General features: G+C 40.2%; 1 protein-coding gene across 2 annotated transcripts in view; it reads right to left on the bottom strand.

Moving 5' to 3' along the window:
* The window catches only part of naa50 (N-alpha-acetyltransferase 50, NatE catalytic subunit), a 30337-nt gene that overhangs the window by 1687 nt on the left and 9198 nt on the right, over positions 1-19452 (bottom strand). Inside the window, exons 2-4 of one of the 2 annotated variants that reach the window (XM_043691256.1) lie at positions 15508-15641; positions 9295-9414; positions 506-572 (exon numbers count right to left, since the gene is read on the bottom strand). In XM_043691256.1, the coding sequence (XP_043547191.1) occupies positions 506-572; positions 9295-9414; positions 15508-15641 (321 nt within the window). Of the gene's footprint in view, positions 1-505; positions 573-9294; positions 9415-15507; positions 15645-19452 lie in introns of both variants that reach the window. The other variant, XM_043691255.1, reaches the window with a different exon arrangement.

Raw genomic sequence — 19452 nt, 5'->3', positions numbered from 1 at the left:
TATGCACTTTGTACTGACCATCCACTGCAATTCAAAGTGTTTAGTTGTTTTCACAATTTTTTCCACAGTCCATACTAGTTTGCAGTTGTGCCATATCCACAGAAATTACAAAACACTTTACCTGTTGCATTCACCCTTCCAATATCTCTGCTTCCACTATAAGGTAGAGGTTCAGAGGATTCACCATGAGAAGACGTGGATATGACTTGAAGTCTGGAGATCTAAAAGGATTTCCAACTAGTGATCAGCCTCGTAGCTAATAAAGGAATTAGCTAGTTCCCACTGATAAATAACCATTGATAGATACAAGGAGTATCTCAATGTTCATTAGTGTTATTAAGCTTGCATTTAGACTGTGCAGGTGGAGGATACAAATTTGCTCTGAGTGTACAGAAATGCACTTGCTAAACAAGCAACATCACCATAGAAACCTAAAGAGCAACCATCTCTAAATCCAATTATCTACTGGGAACGAACTGGTTTGAAGAAAATAGTGCATACTCACAGATAAATATTGTCAAAAGTCCCATCCTTTTCACAGATGTTTAACACATGATTCAGCATTTTAGTTCCTAAATAACAATAAAGAGAATAAATCTTTAAATGTTGAATCATAGTACATTTTATTCCCTGAAAAAAAAAACTAATCAAATGGGGCTAGATTAGGTTGGGATATCTGGTCGGCAACGATGAGTTGGACCGAAGGGTCTGTTTCCATGCTGTACGTCTCTATGACTATGACTCTATGCTATATGTAATTCCCAGAGTGGACCTTGACTGAAAGTTTCCATATCAAGATGCAATCCAAGAAAAGCTCTTTGAATTTTACAACAAATATGACACCTTTAAACTTTCATAAGGGTCTATGTTAACTACTTCAAGTTAGCATTCCAACTTCAAAACTGGGCTTTTACATCAATTTATACTTCAGCGAATTATACTTTTAAAGTCTTATATTGAAATACAAATGATGGAACCTACTCATTTTCCTTAGCTTTTATGTTTTTGGAATACTCTTCATGTGAGGTTCAAGTTCCCTGCAGGTGGTGCTGGTCGTCATAGCCCATCATATTTTGCATCAAAACAGCATTGTTAGTATTTTGTGCTTTGACAGCATCACAATCGAGATTAGATTCCCTAGTGTGGAAGCAGGCCCTTCAGCCCAACAAGTCCACATCGACCCTCCGAAGAGTAACCCACCCAGACCCATTCCCCTACATTGACCCCTGACTAATGCACCTAATACTATGGTCAATTTAGCATAGCCAATTCATCTAACCTGCACATCTTTGGATTATGGAAGGAAACCAGAGCACCTGGAGGAAACCCACACAGACATGGGGAGATTGTGCAAATTCCACACAGACAGTGTGGATCTCTAAAGTGGAGATTAATTGGAACAAAATACTCCTGCTTATTAATCTACAACTCCCAACCATTTTTGTGTCAGAATCTGATAACTGAACTGGCTTTAAAGATTCTGGTTTCTATACATTATCTGTAACAGACTAACTCTTCACTCCAGCTCTCAGGGTTCCAGCATATTATGGAATTACTATAATGTCATATATTTAAATAGGTATCAGCGATTAACACTATGTATTTGAATGATGTGAACTGACTATCAGTACTTTGAACTGGCAGGTCCCAAATTCAAGATAGAAACAAATCAAAATGCCATTAAGTGATGGAATCTGACGAATTTAGACTCATTAGCTGCTGTTGCAGTCCATTCAACTGGTTTCATTGCCAACTATTAGACAAGACTGAATAAAGATAATAAAGCTAGACAAGTAATTGAAGTATTAGTGGGGGAGCATTTTGTACTCAGCAATCAACACTCCTTTAGATTCAAGATTGTCAAGGAAAAAGCCAAGGATGGGCCTGAAATCAAAGTTCTCATTGGTGAAAAACTGATTTTAAGATCAGTTGATTTGGCCAAGGTAGAATGGGAACTGATACTTTCAATAAATCTGTCACAGAACAGTGGGATACATAGAAGACGGAAATATGTAGAGTATAGGACCAGCATGCTCTAATTAAAAGGGTTGGACCATCAAATCCTGTGAACCCGAGATATCAAGAGTTTTACAGTATTGCATTAGCAGAACAAAGGATACTTATGGGAGTAACCTAGGGTTCAAAACAGAAGCCTTAGAGGATTACAGACTGAGCACACCCACAACCACTTTCACCTAGAAGGACAAGGGCAGCAGATATATGAGAGTTTGAGAGAAGATTTGTAGCTCGGGTGCTCATTGTTGTGGTTCTGTTCGCCAAGCTGGGAATTTGTGTTGCAGACGTTTCGTCCCCTGTCTAGGTGACATCCTGTGCTTGGCAGCCTCCTGTGAAGCGCTTCTGTGATCTTTTCTCCGCCATTTGTAGTGGTTTGAATCTGCCGCTTCCGATTCTCAGTTCCAGCTGTCCGTTGCAGTAGTCGGTATATTGGGTCTAGGTCGATGTGCTTATTGATTGAATCTGTGGATGAGTGCCATGCCTCTAGGAATTCCCTGGCTGTTCTCTATTTGGCTTGTCCTATAATAGTAGCGTTGTCCCACTACTAGCCACGAAATGACACGACCAGCTATCCTTAGTAGCCACACACGCAGATGACAAGCAACATGAATTCGACTGGGACAACACTACAATTATAGGACAAGCCAAACAGAGATCAGCCAGGGAATTCCGAGAGGCATGGCACTCATCCACAGATTCAATCAAAAAGCACATCGACCTGGACCCAATATACTGACCACTGCAACGGACAACTGGAACTGACAACCGGAAGCAGCAGATTCAAACCACTACAAATGGCGGAGAAAAGATCACAGAAACGCTTCACAGGAGGCTCCCAAGCACTGAGGATGTCACCTAGACAGGGGACGAAACGTCTGCAACACAAGTTCCCAGCTCGGCGAACAGAACCACAACAAGATATATGAGACTCCACAACCTTCCAGTTCCACTCCAAGCCACTTGGAAAAATACCGCTGTTCCTTTATTGTCACTGGATCAAAATCCTGTAATTCCCTCCCTAATGGTATTGAGAGTCAACCAATAGCAGGTGGACTGCAAGCTCGCTACCACCTTCTCAAGGATAACTAGGGACGGGCATAAATGCTGGCCAGCCAGCAAATCCCACATTTCTACAAATGATAAAAAAAAGAGGGAACATCAAATGAAGATTTGGATAGCTAAAGGGGAAAGGAAATGATACTGGTAAGTGAAATAAAGTAAAATCTTGAGTTGTTTTATAGATATATTACGGATAAAAAGGGTAATGAAGGAAAGAATGGAGCCAATTAAGGACCACAGTGATAATTTGTGCTTGGAATTAAAGAATGTAGGAATATTTTGGATTAGTGATCACTAATGAGAGAGATAATATGGTTTATAGAAATCAGAGATATTAGCCTAAACAGAGAGAAGGTTCTGAGTGGTTTGGTAGGCTGGAAGTCTATGTCCAGTTGGGTCCAACAGGGGACAATGTTGGGGCCCTTGCTGTTTGCAGCTTATATAAATAATTTAGATTTGACTAGGAGGATTGGTCAGTGAGTTTGCAGACAATGCAAAAATTGGTGGGGTGGTAAATCGTGAGGATAGCTTTGGACTACAAGAAGTTATAGATAGGTTGGTCCAAGGGAAATGGAACTTAATCTGGATAAATGTGAGGTGATGCACTTGGGCAGGACAAACAAGGCAAATATAATGAATGGCAAGACCCTGGGAAGCACCAATGATCAGATGGACTTGTTGTACAAGATAGATAAAGTAGTTAAGATGATATGTGGTACACTTGCCTTTATTAGGCATAGAGTTTAAGAGCAGTGAGGTTATACTGGAACAGTATAAAATATTGGTTAGGCCATAGCTGGAATTTATGTGCAGTTCTGGGATCCACACTATAGGAGGCATGTGACAGCACTGAGGGGGTGCAAAGAAGATTTACCATTATGTTGCCTGGGCTGCAGTTTCAGTTATGAAGAGAAACTGGATAGACGGAGGTTGTTTTCCTTGGAGCAGAGGAGATTGAAACAGGGTATGAATGCGATGTATAAAATTATGAGGGGCATAGATAGGGAAGACAGGAAGATACTTTTTCCCCATAATGAAGTAATCAATTTTACCATGCGGCATAGATTTAAGGTAATGGCAGAAGGTTTAGAGGAGATGTGAGGGAAAACTTTGTGACCCAGGGAGTGGTGAGAATCTGGAACAACCACTGCAAGGGTGGAACACACAGAAACCCTCAAACATTTAAGAAGTATTTAGATGTGCACTTGTGATGCCAAAGCATACAAGACTGTAAGGCCCAGTGGTGGAAAACATGATTAGAATAGTTAGGTTGTTGCTTTGGACAAACACAGACGTGATGGGTCAAAAGGCATTTTTACTATGGTGCAGATGTCCATGATTCCTCCAATTAGAAGCTTTTAAGCAGAACATCAAACTGTTCCAAAAGATAATCATCCTGAAATGTTAACTTTCTCTTCAGAGATACTGCAATGCAAGCTGAATATTTCCAGTATTTAATTTAGATACAGCAAAGTCTGTTCAAACGTGGAATTATTCAAACTCAGTTCAGCATGCAATAGAGACTGCACAAAATATTATTTGAGTGTTTATTTAAAAGATGGAGTCCAGATATCAAAAATAACAATCCAGCCAAACTACTCTACTATATCTGTAGCACCACGCAGTAACTTTCTGATATGTGTTGTGTCCAATTCCAAACGTCTCACTCATAGTTCCATTCCAGCAAAGAACATTTGGCACTTGACCTGCATTCAGCTGATAATACGCTTAACTTTGGGATAGGTTTTATGCCAATTAAGCATGAATGGATACCAGTAACAAATTGTTACGCTTACACTTTTATTAATAATGTGACTACTGGAATGGATCACCTTTACATTTCAATTTCAAATATAGAAGAATACCAAACATATAGAAGCTTCTACCCCTGGGAGTGCTTGAAGTGAATAGCATAGACAGACTTAAAGGGAAGCAAGACAATATGAGGGAGAAAACAATAGAAGGCTATGTTTATAGGGTGACAAGAGGAGAAAGAGAAGGAAGATCACAAAGTAGAAATACAAATACAGAGGAATTGGCCAAATGCAAACTGTATTTAAGTCCAGTTACTACACTTAGATTTCTAAATGTTCACTGTATCATGGCCTAACCTTCTCATCTGGTTTCCACCCATAATGGAAATGTTCTTTATCTCATACATTTTAGTTTTTCTTTTTCTGAAAGACTTATCACATTATGCTTGTTAAGACAATCACAGATTCTGCTCCATTATGGTTTCTGACAGGATATTTCGTAACTTCACCTCAACATCTCCTTCCTTGGACGCATATTCCCTACTCACCAAAAAGTGCAAATAGACTTTCTGAATTTACAAAATTAAAATCTCAAATGCTCAACACACTCTTGCTATAATCAATTTAAAATTAGGTATCAGCATCCTCACCTTTGGGTCAGAAGGTTGAGGGTTGATAACTTGAAATCCTTGTAAGTGTCAGAACAGGTTAAAACAAAGCTGATAAAGGATATAAATATGGGATTTCTGGCTTTATATGGAAGGCAGAAAGCACCAAAGCAGGAAATTCCATTGAATATTTATGAAATACTAGAGCTGAACCAGTATTATGTCCAATTTTGTACACTACCCATCAGGAAAAACGTAAAAAATTTGAACAGATTTATTAGATTGTAATCCCTCATTGCTAGAACCAGTCTGAGAGAAGCTTGGATCGATTGCTTTAGATCAGAGAAGGTCAAGGGAAGATCTGAAAGCACTGTTTAACAAAAATCAAAGGTTGCCATGCTCATTTCAGTGCTTAATAAAGTAATAAAGGTAACCTGTCTGCAATGGCTGAAGAATCAGGGCACAGGTTTCAGGTGAATGGCAAAACAGAAGTAACATGAAGAACAACTGAAAAACTCAGATGCTGCAAGATCTGCTGAGTTTTTCCAGCAATTTGGGCTTTTGCTTCTAATTGCCAGCATCCGCAGGTCTTTCGGTTTTTATTAGCTTATGAAGTAAAATGCACTAGCTGACAGGGTGATACAACCAGTTCAACAGCAATTTTCAAAGGGATTGAATAAATGCTTGAAAGTCATGAAACACTGCAAGGATAAGCATAAGGAGTCAGGGATTGTGCATCTTCAGAAGGCTCTTCAAAAAGACTGCCAGACTGAATGAGCCAAATGGCCTCTGAATATATTTTATAAATTCATAAACTTGTGCACAAAATTAAGGCACTCTGTTATTTTACTGTGGAAGCACTGCATTACTGATGGGGTCAGCTTTCAGATACAACACTAAAGAGGTCTCATCTGTCTCCTCAAATGGGCATAAAAGATTTCATGGCACTGAAGAGGCATAGGAGTTGTCCTAGGTATCTTAACATTGAGCTATTTATCCTGCAGTCACTATCACTACAACATGATTTGGCTTTTGTTGCCATGCTGCTTGTGTGATTTTACTGTTTGTGGACTGGTTGCTATAATTACTACAGCAGAGTAGCAAGTACTATTCAAAAGTATTTCCCTGTCTGAGAAGCACTTTGGAATAAACCAAGATTGATAAATTCAAGTCTTGGTTTTCATTCGCTATTCTGGAGTCTAAAAGCAATTTCTGGCTTCCCCAAGAGAAGTCTTGCCTGTTGTGCAGAGATCCCATGTAAGCCCAAGAGTAGAAAGGCAGTCCTCTAGACATAGAAAAATAAACATTATAATTATCACTCGTGAAATACTAAGAAAACTAACAGGGCTAAAAGCCGATAAGTCCCTGGATCTGATGGATTTCATCCTCGGGTTTTAAAGGAACTAGCTACAGTGGATATATCAATAGCAATCTTCCAACAATCCTTAAGTTCTGGAAAAGTCCCAGAGAATTGGAAAACTGCCAATGTAACACGCTTAATCAAAAAGAGAGGCAGACAATTAAAGGTAACTTAGTACTTTTCCAATGACAGAGGCTCAGTCTATGTACTCATTGGGCTTAGGAGGTTAGAGAAGACCTTTTTGCAACATAAGATTTGCCATGGCAGATGCGGAGAGGTTGTTTCACCTTGCAGGGAAAGGTCTAGGAAGCAAGGACATAATCTTAGAATAAGGAGTCACCCAATTAAAGACAGAGGAGGAATTATTTTGTCCCTCAGAGGGAATTCTGTGGAATCTTTAGTGCAGAGGGCTATGGAGTCTGGGTCATTAAGTATATTCAAAGCTTGAGATAAACATATTTCTAATCAGGAACAGAATCAAGGATTATTGATAAGATGAGAAAGCAGAGTTGAAGATTATCAGATCAGCCATGAATTCTCATTGAACAGAAGAGTGGACCTACTGGGCCAAATAGCCCACTTCTGCTTCCACGTCTTATGATCTACTGCAGTTTGTTTTCCAAAGACAATACTTCCTCCAGGCATATATTTCTGCGGTTACTTTGAAAAAGCCAAAGTACAAAATCACACAACACCAGGTTATAGTCCAACAGGTTTAATTGAAGCACTAGCTTTCGGAGCGCTATTCCTTCATCAGGTGGTTGTGAAGGAGCAGCACTCCGAAAGCTAGTGCTTCCAATTAAACCTGTTGGACTATAACCTGGTGTTGTGTGATTTTTAACTTTGTACACTCCAGTCCAACACCGACATCTCCAATTGATAAAAGCAGTCTGCTTACAAATAAAGTCTACTTATTACTTTTGGCTTAAAATCATCCTCATCCAGAGTGACTCCAAAAACATTATTCTTGGGTTCCAGTAGGGTCAGCAGGCAGCAAGCACAGTCAACTCTACACTGACACCTGATAAATTATTCCAGAGGAAATTCATGAAAAAGAAATAGTTCATATCATTTCACATAAGATGGGAAAAATGAGACTCTCAGGAGTTCCAAATGAACCTCTATAGTATGAGTGTCAAAATAACAAAACCTAATGCTTGTCCATGGTTAGTTTTGGTGGAGTTTGGATTTATAAGGATGTTGCCAGGTTTGGAGGATTTGAGCTACAGGGAGAGGTTGAGTGGACTGGGCTGATCTCCCTGGAGCGACGGAAGCGGAGGGGTGACATTATAGAGGTTTATAAAATCACATGGGGCATGGATAGGATAAAGAGACAGTCTCTTCCCTGGGGTGTGGGAGTCCAGAACTAAAGGGCATAGGTTTCAGGTGAGAGGGGAAAGATATGAAAGAGACCTAAGGGGCAACGTTTTCACGCAGAGAGTGGTGCCTGTGTGGAACAGGATGCCAGAGGAAGTGGTGGAGGCTAGTACAATTGCAACATTTAAAAGACAACTGGATGGATATATGAATAGGAAGGGTTTGGAGGGATACGGGCCAAGTGTTGGCAGGTGGGACTAGATTGGGTTGGGATATCCGATCACCATGGATGTGTTGGACCGAAGGGTCTGTTTCCGTGTTGTACATCTCTATGACTCGAAGAGTATCGGCAAATAATGGCTCAGTGGTTAGCACTGCTGCTTCACTGTGTCAGGGATCCAGGTGAGATTCCAGCCTTGAGTGATCGTCTATATGCACATTCTCCTCAGATCTGCGTGGGTTTCCTCAGAGTGCTCCAGTTTCCTCCCACAGTCCAAAGATGTGCAGGTCAGGTGAATTGGCTATTCCAAATTGCCCACTTGCTCGGGGATGTATAGGTTAGATGCATTAGTTTGGAGTAAATGTCAAGTAACAGTCCAACAGGATGCATCTAGATGGGTTACTCTTCAGAACGTCAGTGTGGACTTGTTGGGCTGAAGGCTGTTTCCACACTGTAGGGATTCTGTGATAACTCTCATAGGAGTGAAGACATCGCTGATGACATTGTATAGTGCTTCTGAATCATTCATTCACAGAAGCCTTGAGCTGACCAATGGAACTAACCAATGAAGCTAACCAGCAACTGTAATGCTTAATAGTCATAACAAATGTTTGTAATAATGTTCTAGAAGTTCACAGGATTAAACAAAACCACATCAGTATAAAAAAAGCCAACCTCAAAGACAGGCTGTTTCTTCCATTGTGGTTCCCACCACCATTTAATATAGTAAGTGACTGCAATGTGAGTACTCCCAATCTAATGTCTCTAATACTATCAACTTTCTGTCTAACCTATAAATGTCTTGATGTATTTTAAACCCTGTAATTAGATCAGCTCTTTAAGTTTCAATGGTCCAAGGAATACAAATATCAATGTAACCTAGCCTTATTAGATAAGAACTTTCAGAAGTTAAGAGGCACCAGAGGAATCATGTTTTTATGATTTTCTTGCTCAGCTTACCTATTCCTAGTCTGCGGTACGGTGCCAGGCATCCCAGAGTCATGATGTACAATCGCTTTTGGTTTTGCGAATGATCCACTCTACAGCACACTGCACCCACTGCAATGTCGTTGAAATAAGCTGACAGGAAATGAGATGAAACAATCCTTAAGCATTGCCATTCAGCAATAAAGATGTAACATTTTCAGCCAAAGCAGAAGCAATATTAAAACAAATTAATAAAAAAACAAACCACATTGTTCTTCAATATTTCATAGTTTTCTGAATATCTGTTTATTGTCATGAAAGAGATTACATTTTGTGAAGTATTAATCATATTTTATAACTGATCATTGTTTTGAAAAATTACAATTTAGTTTAACTATAGGAATCATTATTGTTGACTGTAAATCTTAACTGCTCCCAAAAATGAGGGTTTATGATAATTGCCATCAGAAATCCCAATCACTATTGGAACTAACTACTCCAAAACCTCCTCCCAGGCTGGTCCAAAATTCACAGCTCCTATCAAAGAGGCAGAAGCCCATGTACCAAGGTGATAAGCGAGGAAGTGCAGCACAAAATATTATGGTTATGAGGAGGTTTTGATTGGGCAACTATGGAAAATCTGACTCCACTGGCAAAAGATGAGTAACCAGAGGATGCAGATTTCAAGTGATTGGTAAAAGCAGACATTAGGCAAGAAGTTAACGTTTTTAAGAAAAAAAAATCATTTGGAATGTCCTGCCTAAAAGGATGGTGGAAGCAGATTAAAGACTAACTTCCAGGAAAGAATCAGAAATTCTTGAAATCTCACGATGGAGCAAGAACTCCAGAATTCAAGGAAATGGCAGATAATATGTAGTCATAGATGTCACACAAACATTTATTTGGAAATCAAACAGAACTGGTCAAATCTCATCTCGATCCTGGCACTGTTAAATGCCAAAAGAAGCTGCTGCACCCCAGATGGTTTACAATGAATGTGTGCTGTAGGTTTGATTGCCCCTTCTGTTCATGTATGAAGGCAGTTCTGCCTTTGGAGTTGATCAGTAAAAGCTGCCCTTTTCAGACTCCGATAAAATTTTTGCTGTACAGTCATGGGACTCATCCGTGCGTATCCCATTTAAATTTTCTGTAAAGTTTATGCAAATTCCTGCTGAAATAGTAGCAGAGGAACAGTAATATTCTGCGATCGCGCTTGCACTCTGGTTACATTCACAGACAACAATTTGGTTGGCTCAAACCAAAATAGATCTGGATAGCCAGACATAAAGAATGTCTACATTACCTGCCCTCCCACTTGTCTACCTGGAATTCCCTCCCTTTCGACACTCAAACAATTATGATCCCATCTCTTAAGTAACATTCACCTCTAGGGCATGCAGGTTAAGAGATGAAAACCATGGCCCCATTTCTAGAAAGACTTAACAAGATTCAAAGGGGAAATCGGTACTGATATATCAGGACCCACACACTTAACTAACACCAATAGAAAATGGAGGGAGTACTGCACTCAGAAACCTTCTTTCAATTCAAGGTATGAACCCATAGTCACATCCACCTGCAGAGGAAATTACATTTCCAAACAAAATTCAAATAAATTTCATTCCAAAACTCATGGACATGTGACTTATGTGCATTACAACATACATAGGATTAAGTTAGTGACCAAATCTGGACACACACAGTTTTATCAGGCATGGAAGAACACACATTTAAAAGCAACCAATGTCCAATAACTTTAGTCTTGACTTTAGGTTCAATAAGTGACATGTTGGACATGAACTTCAGGTACACTACTATTTTTAAACATTCATTGTTCTACCTTTTGAATGAAAAAGCATAGAATACGTTCCACTTGCTTGGAGGAGTGCAACTCCAATTACACTTAAGAAACTTTGACATCATCCAGAACAATGCAGCCTGCTTGATCAACACCCTATCTCACACCTTCAATGTTAACCATCAATGCACATTAGTGGTTAGCAGCTACAACATTCACTGCAAGTGCTCACCAAGCACCAACAGCACCCTCTAAACCCACGAGTCCTACTACTGATAAGGACAAGACCAGGAGATACCTGGAAACATTACCTGGAAGCTCCTTTCCAAGTTACATAATCTTGACTGGAAATCTATTCCCATTCCTTTATGGTCAGTGGGCAAAAATCCTGGAATAATTCCTCAACAGCATTGTGGGTATACCTATATCACATGGACTGCAGCAGTTTAAGAAGGCACAGCTTTGCAATGGCAAGTGGGGATGAGCAATAAATGTTGCCCTTGCGATGATGTCAATACTCTTTAATGAATAAAAAAATTGGTCTATGATGAGGTTTATGGTCTGTGAGATGAGACCTTTCAAAAAATGTATTATGGGGACGTGACAGCCTATTGGTATTATCACTGAACCGTTAATCCAGAGACCCAGGTAATGGGCTGGGGTCCTCAGTGTGAATCCCATGATGGCGTATGGTGGAATTTTAATTCAATTAGTGTCTGGAATTAGAGTCTAATAATGACTATGAATCAATTGCCGATTGTTGGAAAAATCCTTCTGGTTTACTAACTTCCTTCAGGGAAGGAAACTGCCATCTCTCCCGGAGGCCTATGACCAGTGGAGTGCCACAAGGATCGGTGCTGGGTCCTCTACCTTTTGTCATTTACATAAATGATTTGGATGTGAGTATAAGTGGTACAGTTAGTAAGTTTGCAGATGACACCAAAATTGGAGGTGTAGTGGACAGCAAAGAGGGTTACCTCAGATTACAAGAGGATCTGGACCAGATGGGCCAATGGGCTGAGAAGTGGCAAATGGAGTTTAAATTCAGATAAATGCAAGGTGCTGCATTTTGGGAAAGCAAATCTTAGCAGGACTTATATACTTAATGGTAAGGTCCTAGGGAGTGTTGCTGAACAAAGACACCTTGGAGTGCAGGTTCATAGCTCCTTGAAAGTGGAGTCGCAGGTAGATAGGATAGTGAAGGCGGCGATTGGTATGCTTTCCTTTATTGGTCAGAGTATTGAGTAGAGGAGTTGTAAGGTCATGTTGCGGCTGTACAGGACATTGGTTAGGCCACTGTTGGAATATTGCATGCAATTCTGGTCTCTTTCCTATCGGAAAGATGTTGTGAAATTTGAAAGGGTTCAGAAAAGATTTACAAGGATGCTGCCAGGGTTGGAGGATCTGAGCTAAAGGGAGAGGCTGAACAGGCTGGGGCTGTTTTCCCTGGAGCGTCAGAGGCGGAGGGGTGACCTTATAGAGGTTTACAAAATTGAGGGGCATGGATAGGATAAATAGACAGTCTTTTCCCTGGGGTCAGGGAGTCCAGAACTAGAGGGCATAGGTTTAGGGTGAGAGGGGAAAGATATAAAAGAGACCTAAGGGGCAACTTTTTCACGCAGAGGGTGGTACGTGTGTGGAATGAGCTGCCAGAGGATGTGGTGGAGGCTGGTACAATTGCAACATTTAAGAGGCATTTGGATGGCTATATGAAAAGGAAGGGTTTGGAGGGATATGGGCCGGGTGCTGGCAGGTGGGACTAGATTGGGTTGGGATATCTGGTCGGCATGGACGGGTTGGACCAAAGCGTCTGTTTCCATGCTGTACATCTTTATGACTCTATGGTCAACGTGAATCCTCAGCAAGTTAGTTGATTCTTAACTGCCCTGCAGGCAATTAGGGATGGGCAATAAATACTGGCCTAGCCAGTGACACCTTCATCCCATGAATGAATTACAAATAAAGTTCACGAATAATTTTAGAAACCACTGCGTGAAAGACGAAAGCAACTTGAATAGTAACTTTCCTAAGGGATTTAGACATGCACTCGAAGGGGAAAAAAAAAATCATGTCTTAAAAATTGGTGAAGAGCAACATAATAGAATTAATTGAATAGTTCTATCAAAGAGCTGGCACAGACTGAAGGGACCAAAAAGCCTCTTAAATGATATGTCACTGATTCTACAAGCTCTGTCCCATGTATTTTTTAGGTCAAAGGAGAAACTGTTCCCTTTTAATCTTGCAATTGTGGCTACACTCTATGGTTCACACTTGCTATTCTTTGCAACAGACAATAATTTACCATTGAAAATAAGAACTTGAATACATAAGTTAAGTATTCAGAGAAGCAGAAAGCCCTGCACTGTGTTATCTGTAATATGACGTGGATTCAATGACTAGCTTACAGGCAACAGAAATTATAGCATACAAAAGGTAAAATTTCAACATTAGTGTGGGAGAACTCACGCTCAGTTTAAGCCGCAGTTCCAACAGATAAGCAGTTATGTGCCAAAGGTGCACAGAACACACACCCATCAAAAGCTAGAATGAATGTGCAGTTATTTTATTTTTATTAGAAGTTGTAAGAAAACAAAGAAGATTTAACATAAGCTTATGGAGCTAATGTTAGATCCCAAACCAGAAGGTATACGAAAATAAAATGATTAGTCACTACATATGTGGAACCATTACAGGTGGAGACAGGAGATTTTATACTGGACAACTGGGAAATGGCAGAGAAATTAAACAAGTACTTTGCATCTGCTTTCATGGAAAGTCTCCCAGGTATAGCATGAGACTCAGCCATGTGAAAGTGAGAAACTGAAAGAAATTAGCATTAGCAAGGCGGGAGTACTTGAAAGGTTAATTGGATTGAAGGCTAATAAATCACCTGAACCTGATAATCTGCTATCCCAGAGTATTGAAAGAGGTGGTTGTAGAGGTAGTGGATGTTCTGGGACTTATTTGTCAAAATTGTATAAGTTCCAGAAAAGCTCCTGAAGACTTGAAAGCAGCAAGCTTCAACTCTCAATTTAAAAATGGGGCAACAGGATGAATGGAGAACAAAAGACCTGTCAGGTTGATGTCAATATAGTAGAACTTAAGAACTAGGAGCAGGAGTATGCTGTCTGGCCCTCAGTGCCTGCTCTGCCATTCAATAAGATCGTGGCCAATCTTTTCGTGGATTCAGCCCCACTAACCCGCGTTTTCACCATATCCCTTAATTCCTTTATTTTTCAAAAAGGTATCTGCCTTAGCTTTAAAAGCAATTACTAAACGACTTCCCTGGGCAAGGAATTCCATAGATTAACAACACCCTGGGTGAAGAAGTTCCTTCTCAGTTCAGTTCTAAACCTGCTTCCTCTAATCTTGAGGCCATGCCCTCTTGCCCTAGTTTCACCTACCAGTGGAAACATCCTATCTATTTCAATTTTATCGATTCCCTTCATAATTTTATATGTTTCTATAAGATCTTCCCTCATTACTCTGAATTCTAATGAATATAATCCCAATCTACTCAGCTTCTCCTCAGAAGCCAACCCCCTCAACTCTGGAAGCAACCTAGTGAACACTCTCTGCACCGCCTCCACTGTCAGTACATCCTTTCTTAAGTAAGGAGACCAAATCTGCACACAGTACTCCAGGTAAAATGCTAGAACCTAATATAAATGATGGGATACCTTGGTATTTAGAAAAGAATTGTAAAACTGGGCAGAGTTAATGTGGATTAATGAAAGGGATATCATTTTTAAGAAAACCTTTGGGGATTTTGAAGATGTCATGTGTAGCATAGATAAAGACCCACCAACGAATCTAGTATACTTGAATTTTCAGAAGGCTTTGGTATACTGTAGGTCCCACACAAAAGGTTTGCAAACAAAATGAGAGTACGTGGAACTGGAGTAATATACTAATGTAGATCAAGACAGAAAACAGAAGGTGGAGATATATAGGTGGTTCTGGATTTTCTGACCTGTTTTTAAGCAGAATGTGAGGAAAGGATTTTACATTTGTTTTTGTCAGCAAACAACTTCTTCTGCTCACTATAACACCACTTTGGATGATGTTTGCAATTTTCTACAGCCCTGCTGCTATTCAAGACCATTTTTAGAGCAAGATCAGCATATTTTCTCCACCCCGATTGTTCTTATTAAGTTGCTGATGAGCTGGATTCTTGGACCATTGCAGCCTTGGTCCATGTACATATATTATGCTGTTATGGAGTATTCCAGGATTTTGACCAATGACAACAACTAAATTTCCTTTCAACAATGATAATGAAAATCTGCATTATAAATGGAGATTTGACACCCATAATAATTTCGATAACTATCTGAATATGGTACCCAAACAAATTTAACCCAGGCACAATGTGACCAAGTAAAGTACTGACAATTTATTCTTTAAAAAAAATTAGGAACACATGCAAGAGTTCACACAAATTTTACCTAATTTTGCAAGTTCTCCAACCTCCAGCACATCCTTGTAGAATTTGTCGTTGTAACTTACAGGGAAGATGACTTGGTTTAACCGTTTCAGCTGTTTAATGTTGTGTGGGGTAACATCTCCAAGCTCAATCCGGCTACTGGAACAAAGAACAATATTTAATTTAACTGTGCCTACAGAAATACTACAGTTAGAATCACAGAAATTCACACCACAGAAGACGATCAATCAGCTCATCATGCTTGCGCTGACTCATCTGAGCTGTCTCAAACCTTTTTCCTGAGTTTTTCATTTGATATTTGATGTCTACTGACACATGTACTCAGGTACAAGAGTACAATGAAAAGTATATAACGTTGCTACACAAAGCACCATCTTAGGTACAAGTACCTAGGTACAGAACCTTAAGGAAGGATCACGTGGAAAGGAACAACTGGGAGGAAAGGAAGAACAAAATTACAAGTTAAACATCTGTCAAACATACCTGTCAAGCTTTCATTTTAACATTTTAGTAGAATCTGTTTCCACCAATTCATCGGATAATGTTCCAAAACGTAGCAACATTGAATGAAAACATTTTGTCCCTCACCATGCATCTCTTACTAATTGTTTAAATCTATGACCTCTGACGACTGACTCACTGTCAAAAGGAATGGTTTTTCTTTATTTACTTTATCAAAACCATCTAAAAGTCTCTTTTTGACAACTTCTACCTTTTGTTTCAACTACAAAAATCTTGTTTATTCCAATTTCTCATCTCAACAGAAATAGCTCATCTCTGGTATAGTCCCCAAAATCATCCACAATCCTCAAGTTGTGGTCGAACCAGTGACTATACAAACATATTTCAGGGGGTTCTTGATTAACAAACGTCCAACAAAATGACACTCATACTTACAAACTCAATGCCATACAGGGGTACAATTACAAATACCCAACATGCAAACATTACTTGTACTTATGAACAGCTGCTTCATATTGTTCTGACCTGTGTGCAAATTGACATGAGAGCATACTCAGGAACAGAACCAATTTGCAACATGGGTACTGTCTGTACTAAATTGAAAGCAGAAACCATTAATAAACCCAGTGTTAGAATCACAGTAGTACATCAAAGGGGACCATTCATCCCATTAAGTCCACCAGCTCTGCAGAGGGTTCAGAAAATATTTACCAGGTTGTTGCCTGAAATAGACAGTTTGAGTTATTAGGAGAGGCTGGAACTTTATTCACAAATGTAGGAGGTTGAGGGGTGAATTTATAAAGGTTTATAAAATTATGAGGGGTGTAGATACGCTGAATGGCAAGTGTCTTTTCCCTAGGGTTGGGGATTTCAAGACTCGGTGAGAGTTATTGTCTATATGTTTAATTTTTTTAATATTTGATATTTTTAAGGTGAGAGAGAAAGATTACAAGACGACAATGAGAGGCAACTTTTTTTTTTACACAGAGAATGGTTTGTTGTGTGGAGCAAACTTCCAAAGGAAGTGGTGGATGCAGCTACAGTTAGAATGTTTAAAAGACATTAGGTAAGTACATAGTTTAGACTATGGTCAGTATGCACTGGTTGAACCAAAGGGTCAAGAGTGTGGTGCTGGAAACGCACAGCAGGTCAGACAGCATCCAAGGAGCAGGAAAAAAATCGATGTTTCGGGTAAAAACCCATCATCAGGAATCATTTGGTTGGATCAAAGAGTCTGTTTCTGTGCTACACTCATTTAGTTAGCCCCATTCCCCGTTATTTCCTGTAATTTTTCTCCCTTCTAGTATTTATCCAATTCCCTTTTCAAGAAAGCTATTAAATCCGCGCATATCAACCTAGGAAGCAGTGCAATCCAAATACTGAGCAGTCATTCCATGTATTTTCTTCATGGTATCTCTGGTACTTGTGCCAATGATATTCAAGCTATGTCAACTGACCCTTCACTTTTGGAAGCCACTTCACTTTATTTATTCTAGGTAAACTCACTTTGAGCCTGCTTCTCTCTAAGGAAAACAGATTTGCGACACCAGTCTATTCACATAACTAAAATCCCTGGTCATTCTAATTAATCTCCCTTTTGTCCTCTTCAAAATCTTTGTCAAAAGTTGGTGATTGTACACATGTTGACTCAGGAATTAGCAGTGCCTTTACATCAGTAAAACTCCTTGCCCTTCCTTTACTGCATATATCTTAGCCTGGATTTTGCGCGAAAGTCTCTGACTCAAAAATGAGCATGTTAACACATCACCAAAGACTGACATTTTTCAAAACACACTGAGTTTCATATGATGCATTGACTGCAAGCAACTGCAGTCGAGGAAATGAAGGCATGAAACTTCTAAATATCGATCTTCAGTGTATCTTTAAAGCACTTATGCAAGAAACAGAGAAAGCTAGTATACAGACACAGCAAGGATTTAAGAAGATAAATTGCAAGGTTAGAACACAAGAGTAAGAGCCTTGCTACAAACACACAAGGTTTCTGTGAAACCTCACCTGGATACCCTCCCCAATGCTACCCTTCACCCACCAGCCCCACCCTCTTTATCTGAAGATCCAAACCTCTCTCATTCCCCACCTCTCCCCATCATTCGAGCCCTCTCCCTCACCACTTATCCCTTCCCTCCTGTTCTGTTCCTCTCATTCCTTCTCCCATTCCATCCCTTTCTTCCCCAGCTTCTGCATCCAACTCATGCCTACTTCATTTCCCCCTCTCACTCCATCCACTTTCCCTCAAGGTAATACACTCTGGCCAGAAGAAAATTTAAAGACAATATAAAATCAGGATCGCAATTCTAAAGGGAGTGCAGGAGACAGAATCCTGAGTGTATATGTGCACAGATCATTGAAGGTGACAACACAGGTGGAGAGAGCAGTTGGCAAAGCACAGAGTGTTCTCAGCTTTATTAATAGATGCATAGAGTACAAGAGCAGGGAGTGATGCTGAACATAAAAAGCACACTTGCTTGACCTCAGCTGCAGTACTGTAACAGTTGTGGGCCCACATTACAGGAAAGATGTGAATGCACTGGAAAGAGAGCAGAAGTGAATGGTTCCAGGAATGAGAAGCATCAGTTACAGGGACAGACCAAAGATGTTGGGGATGTTCTCCCCAGAGAGAAGACTAAGAAATTTGATAGTGCATTTCAAAGTCATGAGCGGGTGGATAAGGTAGAAGCTGTTCCTGCTCATAAAAGAAAATAAGAATAGGTTTAAAGTGATGTAAGGAAAAGCTTTTTCACTCAACAAGTAATTAGGGCATGGAATGCATTTCCTGGAAATGCAGACATTCAAAAGGGCATTGGATGATTTTTTTTGGATAGAAATGGTGTGCAGAAATATAAGGGAGGGGAGGGGAGGGGATCGGCAATAGATAACAGAACCTTCCAATCAGAATGGGCGCACAGAATATCCTGTGCGCACATTCTCCAACTCTCTCCTTTTCCTCTTCCCACTACTTTCACTCCTTATTTCCCACCCTGCACCACTTCCTTTCCTTCATTTCCTCTGATTGACACCCTTGCTCCTATTCCCTTCAAACTCTCTCCCACCACTGGCACATTGTTCAACCAACCTTTCTATCTCCCTCCATGCTTCCTCTCCCCGTCTTTCCCATTCCCCCCCCCCCCTTTATCTGTTGCTCCGCTTATCTTCCTCTTTGGCCCCACCCCTCCCCCCCTCCCATGTTCCCACTTGCTTAGTCCCCTCACTTCTCATGTTCCCAATCATCCCAACTCCAACCTCCCTTCTGCCCTGTGCCCCCTCCCTGCTCTCTGCCTCCATCAGCCATCACCCCTGCCTGCCTGTGAACCCCCACTTCCCTCCACAACCTCCACCCTCCCATACTCTTTGCCAGATTTGAATATGGTCAATAAAGAACAGAATATGCATTTCGAATTGTTTTAAATTTCAGACAGAAGAGAATACACAGGCATTTTGCAAATAAAATTAACAGTTGTGTTCA

Source organism: Chiloscyllium plagiosum, chromosome 6 (genome assembly GCF_004010195.1).
Source record: "Chiloscyllium plagiosum isolate BGI_BamShark_2017 chromosome 6, ASM401019v2, whole genome shotgun sequence".
NCBI lineage: Eukaryota > Metazoa > Chordata > Chondrichthyes > Orectolobiformes > Hemiscylliidae > Chiloscyllium > Chiloscyllium plagiosum.
This window is presented reverse-complemented; position numbering and strand designations above follow the sequence as displayed.